This window comes from Zingiber officinale, chromosome 10A (genome assembly GCF_018446385.1).
Source record: "Zingiber officinale cultivar Zhangliang chromosome 10A, Zo_v1.1, whole genome shotgun sequence".
Taxonomy (NCBI): Eukaryota; Viridiplantae; Streptophyta; class Magnoliopsida; order Zingiberales; family Zingiberaceae; genus Zingiber; species Zingiber officinale.
This window is the reverse complement of record NC_056004.1, coordinates 24,096,569-24,117,350: the sequence shown is the minus strand read 5'-3', so window position 1 is coordinate 24,117,350 and position 20,782 is coordinate 24,096,569. Positions and strand designations below refer to the sequence as shown.

Sequence of the window (20,782 nt, the reverse complement as noted above, 5' to 3'; positions counted from 1 at the left end):
GCCATAAACTAGAAGATGACAGATCCAGATCAAACAACAGGACTCGGATCAAGAGACGGCAAATAAATAAGCAGTCAGCAGCTTCTCTTGTGCATGTTAAAAGGTGATGATCGCCATATTGCTGTAGGGGTTATCCTAGGAACAAAGCATGAAGAGAAGGAGGTATTCAGTGTTAGGAGATGTTGTAGGGGAGTGCTGGTTTGGGGGCACCTAAACCTGTGGCGTGATGGCGTGTGACAGCCTTTAGAGTTGGGTGGGGTTGAAGGCATGGGAGCGTGGGCTGAGCACAGTTTGGGACAGTAGCAATGATCCTCCACTCATGGGTCGTGGCAGTGGCAACTGGCCACTGAACTTTTTGGACACCGACTCTGTGGATTGCTGGTCCTCTGAACTCTGATGCATCCAGGAACAAAGAGCCACCTCTGCCAACTTTAGAAAACAGGATCCGATGATGGCTAAGCCAGTTAAATAAAAAAAAAAATGAAAAGTTAAGCCACTTTTGAATAGTGGAAACACAATTTTTATCATCTTTAATTTCTTTGCTTCTGATTTCCTTGATTAAGCATGGTCCAAGTAAATAAGATCGTAGCCGATTTAAGAGAGAACTTTCGTAGTCCTCTTATTCCTTTATTTCTTTCCATTTATCTACAAATAAACAGCTTTGTAGAAAGCATTATGGGGATTACAGAATTCTCTCGGTGTGACGAGCTAGCTGCTTACGAGTCGGGTTCCTCACGCTTCATGGGCAAGTTTGGTGTCTCATGAACATTTGAAGAAACACAACTGTCATTCTGAGAGCTGAGAAATCGAGCTACCACAGCGTCGCTTACAAAGTCGAAATTGAGTCTGCCACTGATCCTCCTACGATTGCTGCTGGATTAAAAGAGGGTGAGCATCCGGGACTAATAAGTAGGAATTCACAAGTTTGGTTCGATTCAATACCCGTTTAGGCAGTTATTGATGTCAAGTAAGTCGCTGGAGGGGCTCCGATATGCACGAGTGCTCTCGCCGATGCAAGCATAGTAACTCCTGGAACTCGGAGAAAGCAGAGCATCCATCTGTTGAAACAGCGTGTTATATTACACATGTTCATTCTGCAAAAGGCATGAATGCAGTTTCTCTACCACCATCTGATACACACTAGATTAAATCTCAATCGTTGAGGAATCTATAACAATTTCTGTGAAGCCCTTACATAGAAAGACGCCAATGTTTTTCTATACCGGCGTTTTGTCTCAGAATTAAAGCTAAAGTCTTTAAAGCAGTCTACCGTTAAAATACATTTGGATAAGTCATTGCATAGTATATACAAGGTCAAACGGACTCACCTTTGTCTGCCTCATGGGGGAAACATAGACATTATGAGCAGCAGAAACCTTCTTTGGGGACATATCAGGAAGACTTGGGAATTGGCACAATTTGGGTGAATTAGGAGTTTGACCTATAGGTACAAGAAAAATGCAAGAAACAGATTCAGCAGTGGGAAGAAAGAATTCATCCTCCATCCAAAAGAGGGACAAACAACAACCAATATAGTGGCATACCATCAGTGTGATTCTTCTCTTCTGCAGTAACTCCATTAGTTTGAATTTCCACCAACAAGGGCTTTACAGATGGAACAAATATTTGATTGTAGAAGGTAATAATATCTACATGCTCCTGGACCATTCTCTGTTTACATAAATAGCAGGAAATTAGAAACTAAAAAAAGAAATCAAATCAGATGGACTAGCAATCGTATATTACCCCATTCCTATTATCTGATGGTAGAGCAACAAAAATGCTTTTAAAAACTTGAGGTTTACACTGAGGTTGTTTTTGGTAGCAGTCAATTATACTCATAAAGGTCAGACCGATACGGCAAACCTGTATGAAGAAAATTAACCTATGAACTCAAACTGACAGATTATTTCCTGGAAATAAAAATTGTAAAGTCAGAAGAAGTCACTTTGGAGGAATTGGCCTACCTTAACAACTCCATACAAGCTACATAAAATAATTTGATCAATATGACGGTTAAAAAAAAGAGCTGTCCTGTGAGCAAGGATTTGTTGGAACAGGCAGAAGACATGCTCCAAAATTTGCTGAGGCAGCTCTATCTTCTCACACAAGCTTTTGATCCTTATAGCAGCTAGTTTTAAAATCTATGGGTATGAAAAGTTACAAAACAAACGCAAAAGTAAGACAAGAAAAGACAATTTCCAAAGTAACTTTACCTTGTTGAAGAAAACTTTAATTCCTGTTTCAGCATATATTTCCCCTCCAGCAGGGTTAGACTGTGAAGGACTACAAATAAGAACCAAAAAATAAATGCTGTCACTAGATGCAAATACAACTAGAGCATCAATCAGACAAAATACGTGCAAACCTTGCAAATTTGGACTGGAGTGATGGTGACTTAAATTTGAAACAACTAAAGCTCAATATATGTTTCTTGCCAGTTGGTGTAGAACCACACTGCGGCAGTAAACTTTTGCTTTCGGTACATAGTCTCTTTGGGGATCTAGGTTCCCCCCTGTTATCTGCAATGGTATGTATATAAGAAAACAACACATTAGTAGTTTAGCACAGAAAAAATATATATATCAAACTCGTCATATTAACATTCTATTACAACTACATAGCTAGCAAGCCTTGTTGACTAATGAATTGAAATGTTGGGCAAGTTTAAAAAACTTATCTCATTTGAAGGAATCAAAAGAAAGAAAATTTAGCCGTGATGAAAGAAATAATTTTAGTTAATGGTGGCATTTGCAGAAGGAAATACTGAATTCCTAGGATAAGCTATACTGCTCTTGCTACAGCTTCAGCAGACTAAAACATTCATGAAGCAGACACGAATAATTCGAATGGTTTTGCTCAACTTCAACTGTTTTTGCCTAAATGTCTTCTCCTTCACTAGGAGTCGAATGTCAATTTCCTGATTGACAACATACAATAGAAGGGTGGTCAAAGCTGGTGATTTCTTTTTCTTGAATCTTCTCTACATTTTCTCAAAACTAGTCGACACAAATGAAGAGCCCAAACTCTACATGGTTTAGAGCCCAGAATGATAATAATTTTATATATTTCAAAATAGAAATACAAGTAACAAGTTTGAAATCCACTATATTTTAGGGACTAAAATGCACATAATCTTATATATTTCAAAAAAAAAAGAAATAGGGGCAATGACATATAATGTTTTCCAAATTGGATGAAAAGTGAAAAAAAATAAAAATCCTCAAAAGAAACAAATTCACAAGCACAGGTAACATTTAATGCACATTTGCTTCGGATGAATCTAATGTGATTCTGAGCATAGACTGCCAAGCTTACTGATGAGAAATAACTTCATAAACAACAAACAACGAGCCCAACAATTTGGAGTTGGCTATATGAATCTATCTTCTGCAAAATCTTTTTTTTTTAGGAGTATATCACTAGTACAAAATTATGGGCCGCCATCTGAATAGGAAAGATACCTGGAAAAGCATCTATCTTCTGTGAAACCTTAGGTAGCATGCATCCATTTGAAATATCTTGATGCATTGCAATTGCATCCAGAGATGGCATTGGCTCAGCTAATAGTCCCAGGCTGTTTATTTCACCAGCAAGGGCTGGCCTTGCAAGTATCAAAGAATTGTACAGTGACGAACCTCTTTCCCATGCCATGCTTTCCAGAAGCCGTTCTTCTAAAGAATTAAGATGTCTCTTCAACTCTCTTGGCAAAGTTTCTTCGTATCTAATGAAAGTCTCAATCACCTTACTCATATCAAAAGCTGTTAATCCAGTTCTATCCAATACAGCTGGGAACATCAAAATGACTGTCTTATGTGTAGCTAGAACTAGTTCAGCAGCACAAGCAAGCAGGCAGCGATGAAAACGTTCGTTGGATAACAATGGTGTAAGATTATTGTGATTCAACAACCGTGATTCTGCTAGAGAAATTGCTTTCAAAACTTTATAGTATAATTTAAGAGCTTCCATTTTCCTCTCATGTGCCCATGCTATGTCTTCAGACAGGTTTGCACTCTGGAAACTCCCAGAAATTGAACATTCTCCAAAAGGACTTGGAAAAATTGTCTCCAGTATAATGCTTGCCCTGTGGGTCACAATGTTCATGATATCTTGATTGCAAGATGAAAAAAAACACTGAAGCTCTGCCGAGGGTTCTGAAGGAAGAGGGGAAATGATATCTCGTAGCCACCTTGCTGTTGTCATGGCAGTGCTCACTGGTGTAAGAGTCATCTTAGAGTTATGAACAAGAGAACCATTTAAAGATGTTGGGGAATTTGGAGCCAAGTGACATGCTATCGTCTTTGAAGGTGAGGCATTGCACTGCAAATTTACATGCAGTTAAATACTCAAAGAAACTCAAAGTAGCAATAGAGTTACACATGAAACCTTAGACTAACATACCTCAGCATTGTATAAGCTTGTTGTACCTCCAGCGCTTTCAGAACTAAGTATATTAACTTCAGTATTTATGAAAATGCGCTCATCCAATTCTCCTCTTATGCTCAATGACTCGTCATAAATTTTCTCCAAAATTGCCAAACTCGAATTTAATGACTCTCTCTCCAATAAATCTTCGAAATATGTCAATCCATCTGTTGAGTTATGGTTCAAAAGCAATTAGATTACGTCTATAAAATGATGAGGTGAAAAAACAAATAAGAATACAAGTCAAAGACAGCAGTAGCAAACTTCTTACCTGTATCAATGTTGTCTAAACTTTCTGATTTGAATTCTGAAGCCGAGTAAGGTTTCTTTTTTAAAACATCCACTATCAAAGAATGAATTTTTTCCATTGTCCTCTTCAGTTCATCTTCCGAGGTATGATAAATTTCAGATAATGAAGCAAGAAGATTCACTTTTTTGTGGGATTGCTTAACTGTAGAAGATGAATGTTATCAATGATGCTAGAAGCCTGTCTAAACAAGAATAACAAGAAAAAAAATTTGATATGATACAAAAGAAACATTACATAATATGGAGGTTTCTTGGACACAGAACTTCCTGAATTTTGGAGGAATGTGGAGAATGAGTATTGCCTGTCATATCAAAGTGCAATTTTTAATCAATTCTAACATGAATAATCCAAATATCTAAACAACATATGTAACCGTGGAACAAGAACAAATTCAAATTTCCATCTAAACATTTAAAAAAAGTTAAAGAAGAAACTGACCAACACAGAAACCAGCTCATTTTTGCACGTCACAACATTTTTACAGTGGCTCAATGATTGCGGACGAAGTGCTAAGAAAAGCATCCACCCAAAACGGTAAAAATCTAGGACATTTTCAGAACTTCCATAATCTGTAGAATCTCGATCTTTGTTCATCATGTTATTCATAGAAAATAATTCCTGGAACCCTGTCTTATAGAACCTGTGTCCAAGCAAAGTTCATAAGATAATACTATCATGAGTATTAGGTGAACTGTTGCATTAAATTAAGTCAAATAAGTAAGCTACTAATCATCAAAAAGATAAATATATATTGCAAATGTTGAAAAAAATGGGAAAGGAGCATTTTAGAGATACAGAACCGCTCATGCTGCCTATAATGCATACATTGGCCATGTTCAACACCATATGCAATACGTAATGGGAATGTTGATTGTTGAATATAAATATATAAAAGCTTTCCACACATACACACCCTTTCTGCATTTGAAATGAAATCCCTAAAGAAATATGTTAATTGATATGGGATGTTAAACACGGACCCCGGGGTGATGTGGTGGTCAAGGTCAAGGTGACATGGCGGTCAAAATCAAGGAGAGGTGACAGCCAGCGTGTCACTCCTGACAGGACCTTTGCTCCTCACCCAACGCTAAGGCCCTCAATCCAAGGACGACCGGTCCGAGAGCCGGCCGGACCTAATGGACCTAGTATTTCACTCCTGCCAAGACACCTAGTGTATATCCGAGCATCCATGAGCCGCTCGGGTTTATGAGAGGACCGGCTTACCACAAGGCCGGCCGGGAATATATTTGGCCTGGACTCGAGAACCTAGCCTTTCACTCTCAACTTACGATTCAGTATATACCTAGTCGACCCAATAGTCGGTCGGGTTTATGGGCCTTCACTGCTCATGCACCCGTCCTCTCTCATATAAGTGGCCGGTTATAATATTGATCAAATTTATATGGTCCAGCGTCCTTATCTCAGAGTAAATATACAAGGCAAATCTCAGAAGGAACCCGACCGAACTTCCAGAGCTCAGGTTATCACTTCAGGGACAAGCCTCCGAGTGCAAAGACGATCGGCTTAAGGCACCAGTCGAGTCTCTCGAGGCTTGGTTTCCCATCCTTCAGAAGCGAGTATCCCAGCATCTAGCCAATTGGTCATAGACTCGGCTGAACCTATAGGACTTGGCCCTCTATTACTTCATAATCAGATCTCCAGCATCACATGACATATAGCCAGGCTGCTTACAGCTAGAACATTTTTACAGGACTCAATACCTTGCTTATGTATCGGTCTGCCACTACAATGTTCAACCAGTTGGCTAAATGTCCGACCAAGATATATTCAAGGGACAACCTTATCAGAGAATCACAACAAACGGTCAGAGTGTAACAACCATTTGTCAGAGAATATTCTTTCATCGCAACAAATGCATTCAATGGAACCTTCTTCGAAGGTGACTACACCGGCCATCAACCGACACAATATGACAGCATATTCCTGTAACCGCCTCATCAATGGCATAAGTACAAAAGGGGTGCACATATGGGTAACGAAAATGACTGTACCTCTCCGAGGCTATACGTCTTCCCTCACTCGACAACCTCTGACTCTTGACGTTATCTACCACCTGTCATAACCGCAGCAATCATGAGGTGGCATATAAAGGAGGTTATGAGAGGTGGTATATAAAGGAGGTTCTCTCCGTTGGGAAGTTATGCGAGGCAATATACTTTACATGCTGCACGCATCTACTGTTCATCTTTCTAATTTCCACTCGACCATTCCACTGACTTGAATGTCGGATGGCTTACACCAGGGACCCCACCCTAGTTTTGGCGTCGTTTGTCTACCCACTGCACAGGGAAAAAGAAGCAGCTCCTTTTTTTGCTAGTTCATATCCTTTTCCCATCATCTTTGTCAGCTCAACGTTTTCGCACAGTCAACATCACAGTCACCTACCCAGCGCGCCATCTCTCCAGCTTTCAGGATCACTAATCATAGTCATAATCAAGTATAAACATTGTTCATGCCACACAACACATTTTTAATGTATAAAATTGGCCGTTGGGTTGTTAATCATGTGTACGCATATTTATAAAATAAAAGGTAAATAGAAAAGGAAATAAACTACTAGGACATGATGGCCTGATTCTGTTTTAATAATTTCTTCTGTTTTTTCTCTTGCAAGCTTGCTCAAACCACCATCTGAATGGAAACGTGTAGTCCAACTTAAGATGAAGCCTTTAGGTCACAAATAGTGGAGTGTATCATGTTAGTTCATTATTTTTTCTTGAAGGCTTGCTCAAACCACCATCTGAAAAGAAACGATGTGATTGAACTTAGGCTGAAGCCTTTAGTGCAACAAAACAGTGAAATGTATCAAATCAAACTAAAACAAGGTATCAGATCAAGCTTTATCTAAGTCCCACAAAGTTAACTCTGTTACAAACACTACATGAGCCAGAAATTATGTTCACTGATAAGACTGACAAGACCCACATTGCTAGAAAAGAAAAAGTATCAGGTTGCTTACCTGCTCATGTCAATTAATTGTAAAACATTCTCCTGCAATTCCTTCACCTAAGCATCAGTATCAGAAAAGGAATCAGGGATAATAATGGTAAAGTTTTCAACAAAGAATAAGGACCCCCAAATGCATACCTTAAGCCTCTTCTCCCAATCTGAGCCATACAACTCACAAAAAATATGGCCCGCCTTGAGAGAAAGAAGCGGAAACTCATTGAAGAAATCCACAATTCTATAGTTGAGACCATGAATCAATGCTATGCCATTAGAAAACAAATGTTTCTAAGACGATCATGAAAGGCTTACTTCAATTTACAAGCACTTAAGATCCAACACAGACTAGCCCTCTCCTTTTTCTGGCCTTCCTTTACCTCGCCCTCGATTAATCTTGGCACACTGAAAAGAACAAATGCTGACCAGTATCTTCCCATCTCCTCCGGCTGAAAATTTCAAATTTTTAGGAGAAGCCAAACCAAATTGAGGTAAAAACACGAGAGAGACAGGAGGCGAATTACTGATCTAGTCCCCAGTGACGTTGAGCTGGCAAAAAACAAATTTTTACCCTTTCTGAATACATCCATGGCGTCTCTCTTCACACACTCCCCAAGGGCCAACTCCTTTAGCTCAACCACAATCAATTTAGATAAGCACACACAAAATACGCAATAATTGAATCACATACAATTCAAGTCAGCTCAAACCTGGCACAGATCCGCAAACCGAACGATGACTCCATCCGTCTCCTGCGGATCTGAAGAAGAAACCGGCAACGCGGGTTCCTCCATGCGCGCGGCACCGACGCCGGGGCTCATCGGTTCAAATTTTTCGGTAACCCAAACCCTAAAAGACCGATCATGGACTGCTAAAGTGGGTGGGCAGGCGTCGCGGTAGCAATAAGACGGATCCAAGCAGGGGGAGCACGATAGATCGCGTGAGATTCCTGACTAGCGGACAGTCCAAATCCTTAACCGACGGGCGGAGGCAAATCCGGAAGTGTGATAGACGCGAGGACAGTACCGAATAATCAATACTTCGCTGGCTTCCGTTCTCTCTCGAGCTCGGCTTCTCAGGTCCCTGGTCCCTCGTCCTCGAATCTTTATCTATCGCTTTAACCTCGCTCTTGATTACCCTCTTTCCTTTTTTTTCCCCTCCTCTCTCCTTTTTCTCTCTCCCTCGTGCGTTTTCGGATTTCTTTTATATTTTATATTTTTTCCTTTCTTGTTGGAGGATGAAGGTTAAGATGCGTTAACTTAATAGTCCCAGCTTTAGCGCGGGAAGATAGCTTCCGAGGCAGCTTCCAATGAAAACCATCCACGTGGACAATTGGAGTTCCGTTACCGCCACATCCCAAGTGTTAAAGGGAGCAAGCGCAAGCGGGGCCCGGCTCAGGTCCACGACGGATCAGCTTATAAACCAAGCTCCCTTGCTGCCCCTCCATCGGTCATGGCGTCACCATCATCAGAGGACCCCGATCTTCGGAGCTGAACTCCGGAAAGTTGCCTCCGCTCGTCCAAGCCGGCGCAGCAATCACCCGCATTCCTAGGTTGAAGATGCATCCTTTCACCGTGAGCTTAGTGTTGGCAGGGATACTCTCCATCAGGAAAACTCTCAAGTCGAAACTCCGGTAGCTCCTCCACCATGCGCCGGTGCAGTAGGTTCCAGATGCTGTGACGCGCCTCGTAACTCGCCGGAGGAGTGGCCCCACACCCACATGACGAAACCAAACCCTCTTGAACGCTCTTCATCCTTGTCAAACACGATGTACACGCTCTTAGCACCGGACCAAAAGAGCTGGAATGCTCCCTAAGCTAAGTTGCCGATGAAGATCTTCACTTCCACGCTCCAGCTTCGGCGACATGCACGAAGCCCCCACCATAGCTCCTTCTATCTCCACCCGTGTGTTTTAGTAGTGCTTATATCGTTCCCTGAGGATATCATGTTTTTATAACTACAGTCGCTTCTTGCATATTTGCGATCAATTCAGTTTGTATCATCTTATTCAGATGATACCGGACAAGCACACGCTCGCTGATTACTTCTTTGAAATTGGTACTTTCATTGAAGCGAGCATAAAATTGTAAGATAAATATCAGAATGCAATGACAGAAGAATTACTGAATTGGGGTTCTCTGCAACTAGGAGTGAACTTTGTCCTTCCTAACGAAACTTGCCTTCGATCCGCCTTCCCTAATGCTTCCAACCATGCCGGCGACCTTAGATCCTGCACAAACTTGGTTAATAAGCGGATCTTGTTGAGCTTGATTTTGTCTTGTTGAGTTCAATAGCCCGTGGGGTAGAGCAATCCAGTATCCATCTGAGATTTTGTTCCTCGGTCCTAAAGCCCTTGAGTTTCCTGTGAAGTTTTTGTCTATCAATTTGTTCTTTTCGTTTGTTAGAGCACTTCTATCTTCACCTTTATCAGCTACCCAAGCATTGCTCCGGTTATAGCTACTGTTAATATCGAGTTCGGTGGAATGCGAACCACTAACTTCTGATTCAGTCCCATTGTTATGTTCTCGGCCGTCTTCTTCATCAATATCGCTTCTATTGGTGATTCTGTGGCAATCGTTTTCCTTATAATTTGCAACATCAGTTTGCACACTTGCAAGTTTCTCCTTCCCTTTGGCTGCAAGAAATGCTTCAGGCTCATATCTCAATCGATTTACAGCTGAATTTTTCTGCTCAAATTGGCATTTTGCTTCAGATAACTTCATATGAACTTTTTCTTCACGCCATTCAGCTGCAGGCTGAAGCATTTCCTTCTCCCCCAACTCTAGTGCCTCGGCAGACTCTTTCTTCAGTTTTTCTACGTGATTCTTATCCTCGACGACTCGCTTTAATATTTCGTAACTAGTTTCAAATATTTCTTTTGTTTTCCGCTCATTCTTGAGTTCTTGAACTGTTTTTGCTAGTAAGGTCTTCGTTTGCATTAATTCAACTTCGAGCCTCTTGTTCATCCGCTCAACTCTTCTCAACTTCTTTTCTAGCTCAAGCTCGTCAATCACGGATTTGAGTGGAGTTCTTACTCTTTCCTGTTCTTTGTGCCTCCTTGTTGCGTGCTCTTTCAAGAGATATCTGATTTCATCGTTAGCAGAATTCTTTTCAAGGACAAACTGATCCACCTGGACGAGGGCCTGGTCTAGCTTACAAGAAACCGCTGTAGCGAGAGAAACTACTGGTGATAGCTGCTTGTCGATTCCACCAAAACGTATCAACATCTTGAGCAGCTTTTTCGATGACACCAAAAAACTTCGCAGGTCCTTCAAACACTTCTTGCTTCCTGAAACGATTCCTGGGAAACATCTTTGAAGCTGCACAAGTGATGAATCGAAAGTTAATGGTCTTAACAAATTTATCTCTATTCGTTAAACTTTTCATATTTGAAATTTATGCATTTGAGATAAAAAAAAAATGATTTTTGTAGAAACAGTAGCTACTTGTGAAGTACTACTAGATTGTAGGGCGATTGTTATTGAACTGAAGAGAATATTATATGACTTTGATCTTCACAAAATTCTCAAAAGTAAGAACATGGTTGCTTGCATCCGTTCCTAAGTTCACATAGTGCTATTAGTCGCTTAGCTATCACTCGAAGGATCATAATCTATTAATCAAAACAACCACATGAACTTAAAATTTCAACGAACTGATACTAAGTAGCTTACCTCCATGGGGTTTGCCTCACTTGCCTCTTTGCATATTCTATTGTAATTCCTCGATCCATGATCACCTACCTACAACACGACCATAAATTGAAGTTAGGAAAAATAAAAGAGAGGAAAAATAAACAAGGAACCATATGCTTACTTCTGTGATTGGGCTACGTGAAGGGTTGAACTTTGATTGGTGATTTCTTATCTTCATATTAGAAGGGAAGGCCCTTTCACGTTGGTTCTTGTCAGTTATTGGTGAAGAAATGAAACTCAATGCATGAAAAGCATTTGCTAGTTTCCGAGCTGACACTGTCGCTTGAGTATCCCTGGCAGTACCTTCCAATGACCGATACCAAGATGTTTCAGTAATGCTTGGTGTAAGACATGAAGGTCTATCGTTCACTCTCCACGAGGAAACTGGAGTAGTTGATCTTCTCCTCTTTGCCACCAGAACTGGTCGTTTAATGCGGTAGTTCCTCAACATAGAAGATGACGAAGAACATGATGGTCTGTACCTTGGCATTCTGCAATTGGTTTCTTTCTTTTCCTCTGAAGAAAATAAATAAATAAAACTCACAAAGTTCAAATTTTCCTTCTTTTTACTGGTTACCGTTTCAAGAAGATCAAAATCTAGAATACCTTTTTTTTCTGAAGGAAGGTTGAAACTTGCAGAGATATCGCAAAATACTCGAAAGAAAGATGTCTGTATCTGAGATGGATAAACCCCACAGGAGAATGGTAACACTAATAATTCATGGATGGATAAAACTCAGATAAAAGCCTACAGGAGAGGGGTAGGGAGGAAAAAAAAACTCAGATTTGAAATAAGCAGACCTGCAAATGCCTTAAAGAGAACGTTGGCAGAACCTTCTTCGTAAAAGTTTTGATTCGTCTGGAGCAGAGGAATCGAAGAACTAAAGATGCGAGAACAAATCGAAAGGAACGAGAGGAGAAACAAACCGACTTTGATCAAAAGGATGCGTCGATTCCTTGATAGGCCCGGTGAACCGTTAAAGATTGAATCTTTGGAACGGAACTGGCGATCCGATATTCCTAGAATTCTTTTCTTTTAGTTTCTTCCCCGGAACGCGTCGCCGGTCGTCCTTTAGTTTCCTTCTCCGGCAGCAGAGCGGCGGCGGACGATGATTTATCACAGAACGACCGGAGAACCGTTATTACACGGTCTCCGCCCTATAATATATAATAATGCCAGTCAACTCCTTGATTTAATCGAGTCGTTTTCAGAAAAAAATAATAATAATTATTATTATTATTATAAAACGATTCCCGCCGGGAAGAAGAAGAAGGAAACAGAGGAGAAACAGAGAATTCCAATGCTGGTGCCTTTTTATTCTTCAAAATCATCAAATAAATCGTTTTTTAAATTTTAATTATAGTTAAACGTCGGCGTCGGTCCATCATCTTAAATATTTCTATTAACCCTTTTTTGTCTTGATTTATTCTCTCACTAATTGGAATTAAATTAGATTTAAAGTCAACGAGTATCTTTAAAATCGATTTATCGTTATAATATTGCAAATTAAATAACTTCCAAAAAAAATCTCAAAGCAGGGACAAAAAATAAAAATCAAATTACTGCCCATCATTTACATTCTCGGATGAGCGTTTCATTTCTTATTAAAGTCGAATGAACATTTCTCTATAATCCTTTAAACTGATTCATCGAAAAATAATTTTAAATTATTTGATCATTCGGTAGAAACTAAATGCTAGTTTCTACCATGTATAAAAACTAGCATCTAGGTTCTCTAGCTTCTACAATTATAGAAGTTAATTGTTATCTTCTACCTGAAGATTTTATACTAATATATAACTTTTACAATGTGTAGCAGCTACCGACTAACTTCTACATATTGTAAAAACTAGTCAATACTTTATACGCTATAGAAGCTAGCCAGTAATTTTTACAATAACGTTAAATCTAATGGTATTTTTAGTATAAGGGATGCTCAGTTTTTTTGGAAGAGCTCATTTGACTTATAGTTTTCACATCATAAACTTAAATCTATGATGTTCAGAAAGATGGAGAGATCAAAGTTTAAGTAAACAACAAAATAAACAGCTATATAAATCAAACTCTAGTTTTCACATCATAAACCAAAATGCTTATTACATTGTATGTACATCTAACATTTCCTGAGGAGGCATAGAGCAGTTCCTCTACTAAGTTTAACTTTATCCTTCTTAAAAAAGGGGGAAGGAAAAACTTCACGGGTCCAGAAGAAACTTTGTTCTGTGATGTGGAGAACTTGCACCAAAAGCAAGCTTCTTAAAAGAAAAGCAGATCCTATATCTTCACAAAAGCTCGGTGATTAAGGTCTAGTGAATGCCAATGAGCCTCAACTGATCAAAATCAAGGAACAGAGAACAATTCAACATCCATTCTTTAGTCAGCAATCACAAAAAGAAACCAAAAAGACTATTGAAATCCGACTTTGCTCACCAGATTGTTCCGAGGCTCCTCCCAGTAGAATCCCTGAACAAGAACAGGCAAAATGTTGCAGCCTATGAGAATATACACCATGAGTGCATGCTTCCCCAGCCATTCCATAGCGAGGGTTGGCCTCCTGTAGCCAAACACATCAACCTGTAGGCATCAAGAACAGTGGAGTCTCAGAATTTGATCTCTTTTTTGATAAAGATAGAAATGTTGGGATATGGAAGAAAGGGAGTTTCTTTCTAACCAACACATATGTTGCAGTGAACAGCATGCCTGCAGCCCCAGCAGTGATGCAAGTGTAACTTACTGTGTATAGAGACTTGTTGATTTGCATTCCTATGAGAATAAAAGGTTCGATTACAAAGTTGGAAGTTTAAGTCTCAACTTAATCAAAATGACGTCAAAAACATAAAGATGAATATCAGTCTATACCAGTGGCTTCCATGATACAGGCCAATGCAATCAGAAACAATGAAGGAATAACCCAATGGATGATTCTATCATAGTGATGCTGCAACAATAGTCAGGGTGTCACACTGTGAACTCACATATGTGTTCTTGAGATGATCAGATTTAACAAGTAGTACCTTCATTTGTATAATTACGTGCCCAAATTGCAACCCAATCAAACAAGTAACAATTGCCATGACAGAGCTGTATCATTGAATTAGTACCATTATAAGTTCCCCAAAAATGAGTGTGGAAAGTGGGCACTAATGACAATTAGGGAAGTGCATGCAACTGCTGACCTGAGTAGTCCTTCAGGATCAAAAGGAGCTTGGCACCATGAAGGAGCATCAAAAGGAAGGGGGCCACTTGCTGGTGAATCAATGCTGCATTGCTGAAGAAAGTTCATGGAATTAGATGTGATCAAATAAAAGGGAAGAAAAAAGGATTACTTCATGACACATGAGTGATGTAGGTGAATAAAACCTTGGTTCTTTCGTAAACAGGGCGACGATGCAGATGTTGGATGCCGAGGATTTTGCGATCAATCATTCCCACAGCATTGCATGCAGGCCCTATGTCACCCCTCACCCCACACTTCACCTGGGTTTGAGGAAAGTGGATACTAGAATGTGAAAAACAGATCTTGGAAATCTTTATACAAGGAATATAACAAAGTGATTCTTACAACGAAGGATTTGGTTGTGGAACCTTCAGAAGGTATCTCATATTGCCAATCAGGAACATGTAATCCATATAATAGAACCGTGTAAATGGAAGCAAGAATCAAGCACAGCAACCTATGCCAAAAGAAGTTGGATGTAAATGAAAATTGCCTGGTCAAAAAAGAATCTCTTCTAGTTTTATTTTAATAATTAAGCACATTCTGTAATCACTAAAGCATCTCAAGTTTATGAAACAAAAACTGCTTATTTATTGATTTGTGATAGGATCATGCACTAAAATTGTTGTTTGAAAATGTTGCAGTTTTTAGCATACACTTACAATTGAAGTTTGCCAGGCCTAGATACTGAACTTTCAGAATTGATATTATCATCACTTTTGAGCCAGATTTCACACATAGCAGCAAACAAATAGGCTACTGCAATTCTCTGCAATAAAGATCACTCTAATTGATCAAATCAACTTATACGTTCACATAATGCTGTTTTCGCAAAAAAAAAAAAAAAATGTATAACATTTACATATTATGACCTTTTGAACATAGCTTTTAAAAGCCCCAAACCATTACCTCATATCACATTTTGCATGTTAATTTAGTTCATAATGTGGGCTTTTCTAAGGAAAAGATAGCACATGTCTATTTGGTGTGGACAATGAAATTATAATATAGAAGCATTAGAAAAATACATATTTTGTTCTAAGCATTAAAAAGCTTAATGAGTTCATAGCCAAAAAGGAATTAAATTTAGCAATGGTGGATATCCAACCTGTAGTACTCCCATCCATCTGATTTTTGATATGTCCACTCCATAAGTTAAATTGTGAAGACCATGAAAATATCCACCTACACTCAATGCAATAACATCATATGAACAATCCAAATATATGAATAATGTATTTAGGAATGCAAAAAGAAAGAGTTGTATACCTTGGACAAAAAGACCTACAAAAAACATCTTTGAGGCTCTGAGTATCGCCTTCTTGGTTGCGACAACTTTGTTTGGGACTCTCTGAACAAAAATTTGAAAGTAGATAGCATGTTTTTGTATTAAAAAAAAACTGACTTTGATTCTTTAACACACAGTAATTACTAAGCAAACTTATTTTTCAGTTTACAGAAATTGATGCTTCAAACCGAAGGATTAGGAATTTTGTGAAACTGCATGGCTTACCTTATATGCGAGGGAAAGTGCAACTCCCACTATAAACAAGAAAAATGGCATGACAAAATCAGCAAGTGCAATGCCATTCCAAGGAGAATGATCGATGGCCGGAAGAAATCCTCCAGAATAATCTACAAATATCATGAGCTGCATAAAGAGATTTGTTGGTCATTACTGTCATTAAACAAATTTATGCATATGGTATGACAGAACAGAGAAGAATGATATCTAATGATAAGAATGATTTGGTCAAAATTAGAGTAAATTTATATAATACAGATGAGAACATTGACTTTATGTATGTTTTTTGATAATTTGGTAAGAAATGTTTATAGTGAGCGAAGGGAAGATGATCTGAGTGCAAGTGTGTGCAGTATTTCAGAAAATTCAGAATTGGCTTAAAAATCCCCCTAATTGAGATTAAAAAAAACTAAATTATTTGTTAAAACACAAAGCTTCCTTCCTTTGATGGAAAAATAGGCCATGTTTGGGGTAGTTTAGCAGCAGTCCTATTTTCACAAGTCTGCAAATGAAGAAGGAACATTTGACCCTGTGGCAATGGAGCAGAGGCAGTAGACCTACACTATTGAAATTACTCAAAGGGTTTAGATAGAAAAAAAAGATATGCAACGAGCAAATGGTACAAAAATGTGAAGGGCATCCTAAGCATCATTATCAATCGACACTGCAAGTCCTCAAGAAATAAAATCAGAAGGTTATACAAGACAAAATGTTAGGACTGTCAGATTATGTGTTTCTTACTGGAGGTGAGTCTGCCATGAAGCAAGGGACAGCCATAGCTGATAATTTTGGTAAAATGTGACATCATACTGAAGATGAAGATTCCTCATTTAATATTGTATCTTTAGTGACATAAGTATGATTCAGAATAATAATAGTTGATGAATTAAAGTACATTTATGGCTATTCAAATTAAAATATTTATCTGCTCTGATTACTGTGCTCTCTCTAAACTACAATTTCCCTTTGTCCCCCCATCGTACTCTGTCTTTTTACTCCGTTTTTATTTGGAGGAAAGAAAATAAATGCGTTATGTTCTTCCAAATTCAACTCATTTCATTTCTATCCGAATAACCAAAAATGCAATTCTAGTACTCTAAACAGTGTACCACAATAAATCCGTGAATCAGTCGGCAATTCTAATTTATTTTTCTTCAAAACATTTTTAAAAAAAAACTTTTTGTTCAGTATCCTGACTAGAATGAAAAAATAGCAGATAAAGGAACAAGAGAAAAAACAAGGCGAGGCAATAAAAAGAGAATATAATTTTATCGATCAAATCAAATCCATAGGATTCGATTGAATGACAAACTTATTAAATTTATTAAAAAAATGAATATCAAAAATAGCAAATCTCAGAAAATTGTCTTCCCCTACGATTTCCAAAATGTAGGCACAGCTGTGATAACTCCAAAAATGATCATAAGTTTTAAGTATCTTACTTAATAAATCAGTAATGGAAGGAAGAAAAAGAAACAGGGGAGCCCGAAAAGGAAACAATGTGGATCTGGAGGTGTGTTTACCGCGACGGTGAGCCCCCGGAATACGTCGAGCGAGACGAGGCGGTTCCTCGCGGCGAAGGCGGATGCGGAAGGTTTATCCTTCTTCCGCGAGGCGTCGCGACCGGCCTCTAGGTCCTCCAGCGCCTGAGAAGCGGCGGCTGCGGCGGCGGCGTTTTCTTCTCCCTTAATGAGTTCATAGGCCTCCATCTCGCTCGATTGGTGTCTTTCTTCCCACTGTAAACGTAAGAAGAGGAGAAGAGGAAGAAGCGAGGGACAAATCTCTCTCTCTTTCTCTCTCTTCTACTTGCGTTACAGATGGAACGGTGTATTTGAAGCGCCGTGTCTTCTGCTATTTATAAGGAAAGGAAGAAGAAGCTTTACACGAGTAAAAATATTATATAAATATTTATTAGATATAATCAAATTACTAAACGCTTTACCAAATCAGCCGTAAAATTAGAAACTCTGATTTTTAAATAAAAATTTAAAATTTAAAATTTAAAATCCTTTTAAAATAAAGATGGTTGTTAATTAATCTCCATTGGAATTATTCTTTCGAAGTACGTACATTTAAACATAAAGTTAAATTATGAGTGAGCATGTGAACAATACTACTAAAATGATAAAGTGCTGAAAATAATAATAATAAAATAAATAAAACACACGCTAAAAATATAATATAGTATGCAATAGGAGATCCAACTTGCATCCGATTCATCTTCCTCAATTTTACTATTTAGAGTAAATATTATAATAAAGTGTCAAAGTTTTTAATGATGTATATTCTTAAGTCGGGCACCATCTAGTTAGGTATATTTTTAATATAAATTGAAGTCTTAAAGATTCAATTAGTTAAAGATAAAATAGGTTTGGATTCTATATTCATTTTAATAGATGAGTGTTAATGAATAAATTTTGCATATATACTTAAATCAAATTTTTACAACTACTAAAATATTTTATAAATATGGTGTATTTTTTATTTTTTTACAATTTACGGAATAGTAAATTTATTATTTTCTAATATATTTATTATACTTAAATAAAATATGAATTATGTTTGTAATGGCAATCGACCAAGTCTGCCTTTCCCAGCTTAAGAGAGGGGTGATTATTTTTATTTACTTATTTATTTATTTATTTTAGTTGTCATTATATATTTAATATGTTGATTAATTATGGGATGATGGATTCATTCGTGTGAAAAGTTCTACTGATAAATATAATAATAATGAAAGTGTTGATGACAGGTGGTCCATCAATTTAATATTTTAAAATTAATCATCCATTAAAAATAATTATCTATTAACTTAGTTAAACTCTATCCTTAATTATGGGATCCTGTCAATATTATGTGATAAAAAATGATTCATTTACTCTAATATTTTTATTAATCCGTCCCTAGATCAATATAGATAAATCATGAAAAATTATTAATTATTAATAATTATTAAATTTTGACTTAACATCTCACATCTTAATCCTCGTATCATCTCAAAGAGACAGATCCTGTCAATATCAGCCTATGCCCCAGCGGGAGCAATTGGGTCCTACTTTAGAACATTATGTTATCATCCATTGCAACTTCGTAGGTGTTTATAAAGCTGAAGATGTGTTTGCTTTTAAAAAAAAAACATTCGCTAAAAAATTCTAATATTTTTATTTGTCGAATATATATTTAAATTAGATTTTGATCCGTAATGTCTCGTATATATATATATATATTATTTTTTAAATATATTATATATATTTATGGTTTAAAATTTTAGAATTTAGAAGTTAAGTTATAATGAGTTTGAGCAAATAAGATTTTTCGTCTAGGATTCAAAATTTTCCTTTTATGTTATAGTGTTTTAAAATAAAAATTTTAGATACTTACAGATATATTATATGTATTTAACATTTAAAATTTTAAAATTTAGAGGTTAAATTATATTGAATTTAAGTTAATAAAATTTTTCTTCTAAAATTTATGCTTCCTTTTTAAGTAATAGTGTATAAGGGAAAAAAATATAGATTTCACTAGATATATTATTATTACTTTTAGGAGTATTATTTTTTTATAAAAAAGTCGTTAATATTAGAAAAAATAAAATGAAATCTAGGTCCCTGGATTCATGTATATAATGGTGTTATCCTGCACATCCAAGTCGATGGGCAACTCGTGGATAACTCTCGGGTATATAGGTTTACACCCTGCTCTATACATATATGAAAAATATATATACAATTTACAAATTTTTAACACTTAAAACTCGTAATTATTTTCCTATAAATATATTTATTATAGAAAAATATCACATATACTAAGGTGGCATCATCAATTCATCCTTATATCAATATGGAGAAGGTCAAGAGCGGATCCAGTGAGAAGGCGGCATCGGCGATCACTCTCCTTGTCGACGGTGAAACCTCTAGTATTAGGAGATTCCACCGATGGAAATGGAGGATACCGCTCCTTATTCATCGTGATCGTCCCTCTATACTTGAATTTCTAAATTCATTATAAAAAAGATAAATTACGAATAACAGTTAATCATTAATAAATGATCAAGATATGAGAAAAAACATACTCAAATGCATCAAATTTTGATTCTACAATTCAATATGATAATATTTTATATTTTAACTATGGTACCCCAATTCCAGAGGATAAAATATCACATATACTGATATTTTATAAAAGCAGTTGGTTTAAAATATTAAAATAAAAAAATACAATGGCGAATAAAATTCAAGGCAATATTATTAGAATTATTTAATACGTAGTTTTAGGTGCCACCTCACCAGAATCATCAACATCACCACTAGCTAGAAATATTTAGATTATCATTAACTACACATTATTTTATTTAATTAATGATCCTATCCGAAGATATAAAGATGAAAAGTTAGGGATATGATAGCTTCATTGATCGACAGTAAATCTTGTTCCGCTCTATAAAATAAATAACGTCAGTGCTAAGTTAGGGAAGGGGCCTTCGGCGTTGACCCTCTGATACTTAAGTCAGTCACTAGAACTGTAGAAGAAGTGGATCAACAGTAGAATTAGCACCAAACAGTAATAACGCGTACCTCCATGACTCCACCGATGATGGACCCCCCTTTATATTAAACCCTGGTGGGCGACGTGTACGCTTCTC

At 37.4% G+C, this 20,782-nt stretch overlaps 3 protein-coding genes across 5 annotated transcripts; all 3 read right to left on the bottom strand.

Moving 5' to 3' along the window:
* Nucleotides 1-586: 586 nt before the first annotated feature.
* Nucleotides 587-8,881, bottom strand: LOC122026295 (retinoblastoma-related protein-like). Of its 3 annotated transcripts, none has more exons than XM_042584961.1 (18): nucleotides 8,410-8,880; nucleotides 8,224-8,325; nucleotides 8,015-8,148; nucleotides 7,844-7,940; nucleotides 7,716-7,762; nucleotides 5,174-5,375; nucleotides 4,970-5,036; nucleotides 4,697-4,876; nucleotides 4,402-4,592; nucleotides 3,465-4,320; nucleotides 2,369-2,522; nucleotides 2,217-2,286; nucleotides 1,968-2,144; nucleotides 1,747-1,866; nucleotides 1,545-1,671; nucleotides 1,329-1,441; nucleotides 943-1,058; nucleotides 587-873 (listed from the first exon to the last, which is right to left on the bottom strand). In XM_042584961.1, exons 1-18 carry the CDS (start codon nucleotides 8,518-8,520, stop codon nucleotides 717-719), a joined length of 3,021 nt encoding a protein of 1,006 aa, XP_042440895.1. In that variant the 5' UTR covers nucleotides 8,521-8,880; the 3' UTR covers nucleotides 587-716. The 3 variants fall into 3 exon arrangements, with proteins under 3 accessions (XP_042440895.1, XP_042440896.1, XP_042440897.1); XM_042584962.1 differs by having other exon boundaries at nucleotides 587-870; nucleotides 8,410-8,879; XM_042584963.1 differs by lacking the exon at nucleotides 1,968-2,144 and having other exon boundaries at nucleotides 8,410-8,881.
* Nucleotides 8,882-9,836: 955 nt separating this feature from the next.
* On the bottom strand, nucleotides 9,837-11,896 carry LOC122026526. Its single transcript, XM_042585264.1, has 3 exons — nucleotides 11,516-11,896; nucleotides 11,374-11,442; nucleotides 9,837-11,019 (listed from the first exon to the last, which is right to left on the bottom strand). Exons 1-3 carry the CDS (start codon nucleotides 11,882-11,884, stop codon nucleotides 9,844-9,846), a joined length of 1,614 nt encoding a protein of 537 aa, XP_042441198.1. The 5' UTR covers nucleotides 11,885-11,896; the 3' UTR covers nucleotides 9,837-9,843.
* Nucleotides 11,897-13,426: 1,530 nt separating this feature from the next.
* Nucleotides 13,427-17,949, bottom strand: LOC122027748 (heparan-alpha-glucosaminide N-acetyltransferase-like). Its single transcript, XM_042586756.1, has 13 exons — nucleotides 17,661-17,949; nucleotides 16,126-16,263; nucleotides 15,882-15,963; nucleotides 15,721-15,797; nucleotides 15,275-15,381; nucleotides 14,958-15,069; nucleotides 14,756-14,872; nucleotides 14,572-14,663; nucleotides 14,410-14,476; nucleotides 14,255-14,333; nucleotides 14,067-14,158; nucleotides 13,826-13,969; nucleotides 13,427-13,725 (listed from the first exon to the last, which is right to left on the bottom strand). Exons 1-13 carry the CDS (start codon nucleotides 17,844-17,846, stop codon nucleotides 13,702-13,704), a joined length of 1,317 nt encoding a protein of 438 aa, XP_042442690.1. The 5' UTR covers nucleotides 17,847-17,949; the 3' UTR covers nucleotides 13,427-13,701.
* Nucleotides 17,950-20,782: the final 2,833 nt, after the last annotated feature.

What these genes read in the sequence shown, in the direction of transcription:
- LOC122026295 (XM_042584961.1), bottom strand. Translation starts at nt 8,520, where the DNA reads ATGAGCCCCGGCGTCGGTGCCGCGCGCATGGAGGAACCCGCGTTGCCG. An exon ending in GGTTTGCGGATCTGTGCCAG is followed by an intron (nt 8,326 to 8,409) that starts GTTTGAGCTGAC and finishes GTTGAGCTAAAG; the next exon opens with GAGTTGGCCCTTGGGGAGTG. An exon ending in CAATTAATTGACATGAGCAG is followed by an intron (nt 5,376 to 7,715) that starts GTAAGCAACCTG and finishes GCTTGGACACAG; the next exon opens with GTTCTATAAGACAGGGTTCC.
- LOC122026526 (XM_042585264.1), bottom strand. Translation starts at nt 11,884, where the DNA reads ATGCCAAGGTACAGACCATCATGTTCTTCGTCATCTTCTATGTTGAGG. An exon ending in CACGTAGCCCAATCACAGAA is followed by an intron (nt 11,443 to 11,515) that starts GTAAGCATATGG and finishes GTCGTGTTGTAG; the next exon opens with GTAGGTGATCATGGATCGAG. An exon ending in GTGAGGCAAACCCCATGGAG is followed by an intron (nt 11,020 to 11,373) that starts GTAAGCTACTTA and finishes TCACTTGTGCAG; the next exon opens with CTTCAAAGATGTTTCCCAGG.
- LOC122027748 (XM_042586756.1), bottom strand. Translation starts at nt 17,846, where the DNA reads ATGGAGGCCTATGAACTCATTAAGGGAGAAGAAAACGCCGCCGCCGCA. An exon ending in GATCCTGAAGGACTACTCAG is followed by an intron (nt 14,477 to 14,571) that starts GTCAGCAGTTGC and finishes TCAATGATACAG; the next exon opens with CTCTGTCATGGCAATTGTTA. An exon ending in CTGTATCATGGAAGCCACTG is followed by an intron (nt 14,159 to 14,254) that starts GTATAGACTGAT and finishes TTATTCTCATAG; the next exon opens with GAATGCAAATCAACAAGTCT.